The sequence below is a fragment of the Gymnodraco acuticeps genome, unplaced genomic scaffold, assembly GCF_902827175.1.
Source record: "Gymnodraco acuticeps unplaced genomic scaffold, fGymAcu1.1, whole genome shotgun sequence".
In the NCBI taxonomy this organism is placed as follows: Eukaryota; Metazoa; Chordata; class Actinopteri; order Perciformes; family Bathydraconidae; genus Gymnodraco; species Gymnodraco acuticeps.
In genome coordinates, this window is record NW_022992081.1 from 3,742,361 (window position 1) to 3,751,382 (window position 9,022).

Consider the following 9,022-nt stretch of genomic DNA (forward strand, 5'->3'; position numbering starts at 1 on the left):
GTATTTACAATAAGCGTGATACTGTCATGCATGAGAGAGACATTGAAGACAGACTATGAAACTAAATTAACGCCTAACCGCAATTTAATCTAAAGAGATCATTTGGGAATACATTTACAACTAATGGCGTGTTTATTAGCAGAGTCATGCTTGGGAATTGTTGTATAATGGAGCTCGGGTAGTTTGCCTGGAAAGCACATGGCAGTTTTCTTGGCTATGCTGCAGTTTTGTCACTGGACATTAGGGGGTGCTAAGACACATATGGAAAACATATGAGAAATAAAAAAGCAAAGTCAGGAAATGTCTGAAAAAATCACGATACGAGACACTGTTATGAATCCCTCCACTTTATTTATCAACCAATGGTCACAAAGTCACCATACAAAACCAACTTCCAACATGGAACTGCATTGGAATGTGATTATTTTTTAACACACACACACTCACACACACACACACACACACACACACACACCACACACACACACACACACACACACACACACACACACACACACACACACACACACACACACACACACACACACACACACATTCAATACCAACATTAAATACAATTGTTTTTATAAAATAAAGGGGCAGAGGAATAAGAGACACATTAAGTGATATTAAGACATGCAGTGAGAAATATAAAAAATAGACATTTGTTTTTTTTCTGTACAAACATACATGGACACATATAAATATATATAAGTAAAAAAGAGTGTATTTTTAAAATACAAAGGTCAAATTGTACAGTTACATTCCATGATAACAAAACATCGTTTCCACTAACACTGTACAATATTGTACACCGTAAAAAAAAAGAAGCAGAAATTAGATCACACAACAGTTGGTTCCTCCCTGTGGAGTCTGTTCACGCTGCTGTAAACATTACAAATGAAGAAAGGGTACGGTTCTTGTTGGCGGATTTCCATTTGAAATCACTCATTCGCGCAACTTTCACAGAGACGGTAATAACAGCTGAGCAATCTGTTCTTGGAGCACTCGCTTTGATGCCTTTAAGTCATGTTGATCCCTACTTCAGTGCCGTGTTTTTCACTTTTTCTCTGGGAGTCTTTTTTGCACTGAGAGGTATCAAGGATATTTGGTAAAAAAACAAACAAGACAGGCATTACAGTGAACGAGAAAACAGTCATCATGACTGTCATATATGTTGGCACAAAGAGCAAGCAGGATGTTGTGAAATGCGAAACCATGCTATGCCTCCTCTCTAGTTCTGCCGGACATCCTGCAGCAGCTTGTTGATCTCGTGCACCAGCTCGCTAGCGTCCATGCCGGGCTCGTGGCGGCTTTCACTTCGCTTGCCTCCCTGATGGAAGACGCCATCGAAGTCGTCTTCCTCGTAATTCTCCGGGATCTCCTCCATGGCCGGCAGCCATTTGAGGTGCGGTGGCTGTCCATTGGTGGAGGTGGAGGTGGAAGTGGAGGATGAGGAAGGAGAGGGGGTGACGTGATTGTTTCCCACACTTCCACTTCCGGGGTTAAGGTAGTGGGTGTTGGCCGCCCATGCAGCCACACCCGGAGGGTAAGCGGGGGCTTTCCCACCCGGCAACAAGCCTCTGCGGTTGTCCTGAGGAACAGTGTTGTTACTGTGGTTACCTGCGATGTTGCCACCGCGCCCGCTTCCCCTCTCAGCGGTCGACGAGGACGAAGGCGGGCTGGTTTCAGTGCACTCTGCGTACGAGTCCATGTTAGGGGGGAGGAGCCTCTGGAACACAGAGTTCATCTCGGTGAGGAGGGAACCAGCCCCCCCTCCGGCAGCCGCACAAGCGTCGCTCCCATCTCCGGGAACCCCCGCCTCTTCGCTGCCGGGCTCCTTGCCGAAGTGGAGAAGCTCTTGCGGCGCTCCGAATCGACAGAGGACTCGTCGTCGTCGAGCTGCTGGGGCTGCTGGGAGGACTCCTCCCCGGGGATGTACATGTTGTTGCGGTAGTCACAGGAAGCAGGCGAGGTAAGGGGGGGCATCCAACACTGGTCCGAGTGTCCCAGGACGCGACATTCATCCGTGCACAGTCTCATAGCTGAAGAAAAAAAAAGGACATAGTTAGGACCAGCTTGAAAAGCTTTTTTTAATGACTAGAACAGAACAATAAATAGAGGAGAAAAACAGAGAATGACAAAGCAAAAACAAGCAACAGATAATAAATAATGTTCAAAATTCTGGGGTTTGTTAAAACGTGGTGCTTTGGTAAAACAAGCGTATTTGTTCATGAAACCTGAGACTGTGGTAAGGAGGGGTAAGGTGTGTTTTTTATTTAATATTCTGTCCTCATACATTTGTTGGAAATAAGTAATCCAGCATGAAAAAAAACCTTTAAAATGCCAAAAATGTAATAAATCCTTTTTGATTTTGCTCTTAGTCAACTAAGACAGCGAAACTCAAGGATCCTCACAAACTATGTCCTTTTGCCAACCCTATTGATTACCCCATGTACAAAACATGTTCAATATTTCATACATAGGTGCTCTTTCATTGACCTCAAGATCACAACAGGTACTGGTTTCCTTTTTTCTCATTATCTCTACATATCCCTGCTTGGAAGACCATATTGGTGATATGTACAGCTGACTGCACAGATACCAGGGCAGTGCCAGGTAAGAAAACAGTTTGTGGAACTGGATAAATAAATGAATAATTGCGAGAAGCCTCCCAAATGGCATTCCAGGCAGATGTTAATGTAATATTTGGCTGCTCTGCTAAGCATGCCCGCATCTCCTGAATATACTCGGCTGAGTTAGAGATTCGCTTGTTTAGTTATTTTATCATATCTAGCATGAATAGCCACATTTGCCCATCTAAATAGAAAAATCTAAACAAATTAAATCTGTAGAAGAGAAAGAGGGATAATCCTCCCTCTCGGCTTATCGTCTCCTTCCCCTCCCCTTTTTTTCATATTAGCATAAGAGACAGAGGAAGGGAAGGGGAGGTAGGAAGGAGGTGCAACACCTCCAAGTCTTTCTCAAAGGGAGAAGAAAAAAAGAGATACTGAAACACTGCCCATGTCTGCCACCCCTCCCTTTAGCAATCTCAATAAAGATAGAGAATGCATTAACAAGTACAGAGGAGCGTGAGACGCCGAGGAGCTCTCAGGCATGTAGGAGTGCCGGAGAGACGGACGGCGTAAGTGAGGGAGAGGGAGAATAACATCATTCTAAAAGCAATTACTATGAATTCTCCTCAGTTCAGACATGAAAGCGCACCACTGTCACTCACCAGGGGGGCAAAAAAAGAGAAAAAAACACAGACGCGTACCGCTGAGTGACAGGCGACTCATCTCCTCTCCGGGGAGGATTTTACAGACACGACTCTAACTTAGGGGCACACACTAAGATACACAAAGCCACACACAAACAGCCAAACACACTGTAACCCTCCTCGGTGTGATAACGAGCGTGGAAATGAGGGCTGTGTGGAAGAATGGGCCTCAGCACAATGGGGATTGTGTTGGGAACAGGATGAATGGAGTGGCTGTAAAGGCAGGTGTACAGCCAAATAATGGGTTTAGGCCTGCGGTTGTCTATGGCGATCAAATGTGTCAGGAACAAGGTGGCCAGACTCTGGGTGTGGTCCAGGGATAATAGCTAATTTCACCGATTATGATTTGGTCTTGGAATCTGAGAAAAAACTCAATCTTGTCATTTTAACAGATTTGGAATATACTGAAGCCCTCAGAGGCAAGAGATGTTTTTTTATTTTTGGGATTAAATATCTAAGTCTAAGCAATTTTTTGGGTTTCTTCAGAGTTTTTCCTTGTCTGCTGCGATGGTCTTGTGACTGAGGGTGTCGTATGCTGTACACAGTGTAAAGCCACCTGAGACAAATGTGTAATTTGAGATATTTGGCTATATAAATAATATTGATTGATATGTCCAATTTTAATGGTTTCATCTTCTGAGCAGGTACAAAAAAGATTTTCCCGGATCTCTTTTCCAAATGAAATTTAAATCTATGAAAAAAAGGAGTAAAGAAGTTTGGGCACATATTATTTGTACGTGTTGTTGTAATACTCAGTTTGGCCACAAGAGGCTGAAGTGCACCACTTCCCCAATGTTCCAAGTAAGGATAATAAAACTACATGTAGCCTATTATTCTGGAGGAGTTTTAACATGTTAAGACATTTATTTTAGTGTTGGGATGAGAAGGTGACGTAAGTTTCAGCTCACCTGGGTGGAGTCGATGGTGCATTTCGAGGTGTATGAGGTCAGAAAAGCCCTCCCCCAGCAGCAGCCTGTCCACAGGGGATTCCCGACCCATGTCACAGTCACTGTCCCCCGCCTCGCTGTCCCCACGGCCACTGTCCTTCAGGCTGAACTTGTCCATGTCTTGTAATGCATATCTAAGAGGGACAAAAAGAAAAATCATAAACAAATATAAGTATCAATCTGTCGGAGAGATCTGAAAAACAATGTTTTGCCAATACAAAGTCAGGAAGCGTTATGTGTTTCTGGTAGAATCAATCTCAGAGGACACTGATGACAGGAAGGAATCAATCATTTAAAAACGTAAGGCTGCTCCTGGAGTCTGTCAAGTATCTAGACAACACTCGGGCCCATAAATCCTAAAGGCAGGTAGATCCCTCAATAAATCTATCACAACAGCCACAAGGGGCAACAATAAATCTATCAACCAGAGATCATAAGGGGAGAATATGATGAAAGTAATGATGCTTTGCAACCTGAACCCACATTTTTTTTTTTAAAGTTGAGTTTCAGATATGTGTCGCACACTTTTGAAACTGAATGACATTGGTGTGATAACTGAAATATGACAACACAAATACATTTACACGCCATCAAATTATGATCTACATGTAACTGAGCAACTGACAGGCACAACTGAACAACAGGTTGTTGGAACATATAATATACAATGAAAAACAAGGGTTTGAAAAGTAAACAAAAGATAATCTTTCAGGGGGAGGTGGACTGAGTGATTGGGGTAAATTACCTGTAGCTGCGGGAGTATTTGTTGCCACGGAAACTGGGTCTGGGCTGGTACTGGCCCTGATGGAGCATGGACAGAAGCTGTGAGACTTGCTACATCCAAAAAAAATAACAAAACAAAGAAAAAATAAAGAAAAAAACAAAAGGAAAGAAACGAAAAAAGGGGGGTTGAAAAACAGATGGGAATTGAAGAGGAGAAAAAAAAGAAGGGAGACAACACAAAAGACAAAATAATGGATGAGTAAACACAAAATGGATGATGGAGAGGCAGCTGAAATGGTCGAGACAAAATGGATGATGTTTTAACTAAATATTAAAAAAAGAGATTGGCGGGGGGGGGGGGGGTTCTATGTAAATATGGAGACATATGACTGAGGGGGTGAGTCAGGTGGTTATGATGGAGGTAATGGTGACGGGGTGCAAACAAGGTAAAGACAAAGACACATCTATAATCATCAACAGTTTTAATGAGTCACTTTGAACTACGTACGGGCAGTGTTGATTAAGCCGCTGTCACACATAGAGATGAGTTAATTTGCTCAAACGGATACAGCTGTGTGAAGATGAGAATGCTAGTGTGTGTGTTAGTGAATGAGGAAAATAGTGTGTGTGTGTGTGTGTGTGTGTGTGTGTGTGTGTGTGTGTGTGTGTGTGTGTGTGTGTGTGTGTGTGTGGGTGTGTGTGTGTGTGTGTGTGTGTGCACTCACCTCCACTGGTGGAGTTGCGTGTGCCAGTTCCAGGGCGAAGCTCTCTGGAATGTGATTGGACGAGATGGTCACCAGGCTGTTTAGTGACTGGCGGCTGTGGTGGTTCTGCCGGCTCCCCATCTGGGCTCGGTCCATGGGGGGCGTGTCCGACGGCGAGCGGTGGTGAGCTCTGATTGGCAGCGTGCCGTTCACCGTGGGAACAAGGGTGATGTCACCTTTGTGGATTTGGCGGGCAGGCTTCTTGGGATGGTGCTGGTGGGTGGATTCTGCCACCCTGCAGTTGTACGAGTGCCTCGTGTCCTTCTTCTCCCGGTTACAGTGGGCGGCGAACACAACCATGATGACCAGGAGCACGGTGCAGATGGCTCCCAGGGAGATGATGATGATCAGGGAAGCGTCGAGGGAAGACTCCCCCTGGTCCATCACCTGGACGTGATTCTCCATGTTCTCATGGAGGGTGATTTTAAGAGCCGCCTTAGCACTGAGGTTCTCCCTACCCTGATCTCTAACCACCACAGTCAACTCAGCGTGTTCATGGGGGAAGTTCTCCAAACTTGCGTTGGCGTGGATTTCACACGTTCTTGGGTCAATCATGAAGAATCCTTCCTCGTTGCCACTGAGGATGGAGCAGATGAGCTCGGCGTTGACCCCGGTGTCGCGATCAGTCGCCCTAATAGCGGTTACTAAGTGTCCGGCCTCTGTGAACTTTGACGCATGAACGTCAGCAGTGAAGTTCCACAGCTGGGGGACCACGATGACCGGAGGGTTGTCGTTTTCATCCAGAATGTTCAGAATTACCGTGGCGTTGCTGACCAGCGGTGGTTTCCCCGCGTCTTTGGCTTGCACAATAAAAGTGATGCGACTAACGTCCTCACGATCAAATGTGCGCAGAGCGTAGATCGCGCCATTGGAGGGGTCAATAGTGACGTAGGTGGAGATGGAGCTCCCATGAACAGAGTTCTCCAAGATGGAATAGCTCACCTGTCCATTGTTGTCCAGATCAGGATCAGTGGCCATGATGGAGGTCAGATACGCTCCAGGGGCATTGTTCTCCGATTTAAATATCTCATACTGACCCTTCTCGAACCGTGGGGGGTTGTCATTTTCATCAGTCACATGCACAGTAAAATGTTTGACAGTAGAGAGACTGGGGGTCCCTCGGTCCTCGGCCACCACTGTTAGACTGAACTCTGACCTCTTTTCTCGATCCAGGGACACATTTGTCAAAATCATGTAGTTGTTCTCGTAGGATTTCTGAAGTTTGAAATATCCTTGACCGTGAAGCTTGCACTCTACCTCACCATTCAGCCCAGAGTCCAAGTCCTCCACCCTAACCAGCGCTACAAACGTGTCCAAAGGAGAAGCCTCAGATATGTAAGCTGCGTCCCCATTCCCTTGAGAGGACATGAGATTGATGCTTATGTCAGGTTTATTGTCATTCACGTCCACCAGTTTGACCAGGATCTTGCAGTGAGCTGGCATGGAGTTGGGACCCATATCCTGTGCTTGGACATCAATGTCATAAGAGTTAACAGCCTCATAGTCCACGCGCCTGATGAGAGTCAGACGGCCACTGTCAGGATTAATCTTGAATGTCTCCATTATTTTGGGGGACACGTGACTGCTGAATGAGTAGACTATTTTGGCGTTGGTGCCGTCATCCGCGTCAGTGGCGTTCAGGTCAATGATCAGTGTGCCAACAGGTGCGTTTTCTGGGAGATTTATGACATATGATGACTTTTCAAAAATTGGGCTGTTGTCGTTTGAGTCACTGACACTGATTTTAAGGAGGGTCGAACCTGTTCTTGGGGGAACGCCCCGATCAGAAGCCGTGTATTTAAGTTCATACCCGGAGCGCACCTCCCGATCCAACTCCCTGAGCACCACCAGCTCTGCATATTTAGCCCCGTCAGTCCTGGACTGGATATCAATCTTAAAGAAGTTGTTGGGCTCTAAGGCATACGTGTATAGTGAGTTTTCCCCAACATCAGGATCTGTGGCGCTGTCCAGGGGAATGCGCGCACCCACAGCCGCGCTCTCAGAGATTTCAATGGGGATAACGGCACGGGCGAACAGGGGTGCGTTATCGTTGATGTCCAACACTTCCACCTCGACGTGAAAAAGCTGCAAGTGCTCCGTGGGGAGCGTCAGCACGTCAAATTGAATAGAACAGTTGAGATTCTTTTCGCAGAGTTTCTCACGGTCAATTTTGGTCCTGATGCTGATTTCTCCGTCCTGCTCGCGCACCGTGAGGAAAGACGAGCCCCCCCTCTGCATGGCTCTGAAGCGCAGTGACACGGAGCTCGGAAGTTTTGCCACAATATCCGCGACATCTTCTTTCAAACGGGCAATAACCGTGCCAACCTTCTGCTCTTCGTGAATCTGGTATTTCAATGTCTTACTGGTGACGTGTTGAGTCGCCATTGCCAAAACAGCCACAACTTTCCACATTCTTGTCACAAATAGTCCTTGCATTTTTCCTGGTTGCATTTCTAGCTGAAGTGAAACACAAATCCCCCGAAAAAACTCCAACCGCAGTCCCAGTTTTAACTTACTAAATGCTGTGCTCCTTCAATCAGCAGCTGCATGTCTCTCCGCGCAGCGAGGAGGAAAAACATTCAAATTCAAAAGATAAACTCGCTCAAGTTGTTCTAATCTTCAAAAGACATCCAAATGTACGTCTGCCTGCCTCCTTACAGATATGTTACGCGCGTCCAATGTGCGCGAGGAGCATCTGAATGCCACTGAAATCTGTGCGCTCTTCCTCCCTCTCTTCCCTGCGTCTGCTCTGTGCGCCGTGCGCTCTCCTTCACTGCCTCACTCCGTTTGAGCTGCCTCTGCATACAGACTTGCCCAAAAATAACCCGCCTCTAACCAGTACATCAGCCCCGGCCTCCCTTTTCACATGTCGGGAAAGACAAACGCTTCTCAAATCAAAAGCTGGCGGCCACTCAAACTCCAGAGGAGAGAGGGAAGGAGGCGCAAGAGGGGAGGCAATGGGGGGATTAAAAAAAAAAAAACACCCCGCCCTGTGGGGTTAAACTCACCCTACTTCTCAGAGTAACGATCATGCCCTTACAATGGACAAGGGAGAAAATAAACTGAAGAAGAAAACATTCGTTGAAAAAGCTTATCCTGCCGTTTTTCACTGCTATAAAACCACAGGAAGGTTTATGAGTTCCTCGCTTGAGGTCTGTTCTCCCCAGACAGCATGGAGACGCACATAGTCTAAATAACCATTAGACAAAGATAAAGCCACCTCAATCACCAGCAGTCACCCACCACCTTTAAAGCATTGATAGGCACACTTTTGTTATAGCACCCACAACCTATCCACAAACAGCTGA

General features: G+C 46.1%; 1 protein-coding gene across 1 annotated transcript; it reads right to left on the reverse strand.

Annotated features, from left to right (window-relative positions):
* Positions 1 to 329: 329 nt before the first annotated feature.
* pcdh18a (protocadherin 18a) lies at positions 330 to 8,610 on the reverse strand. The gene is given in 5 exon segments (XM_034202489.1): positions 330 to 1,851; positions 1,854 to 2,045; positions 4,189 to 4,361; positions 4,973 to 5,061; positions 5,676 to 8,610. Coding segments are annotated over 5 exon segments (3,561 nt in total). The 5' UTR covers positions 8,166 to 8,610; the 3' UTR covers positions 330 to 1,234.
* Positions 8,611 to 9,022: the final 412 nt, after the last annotated feature.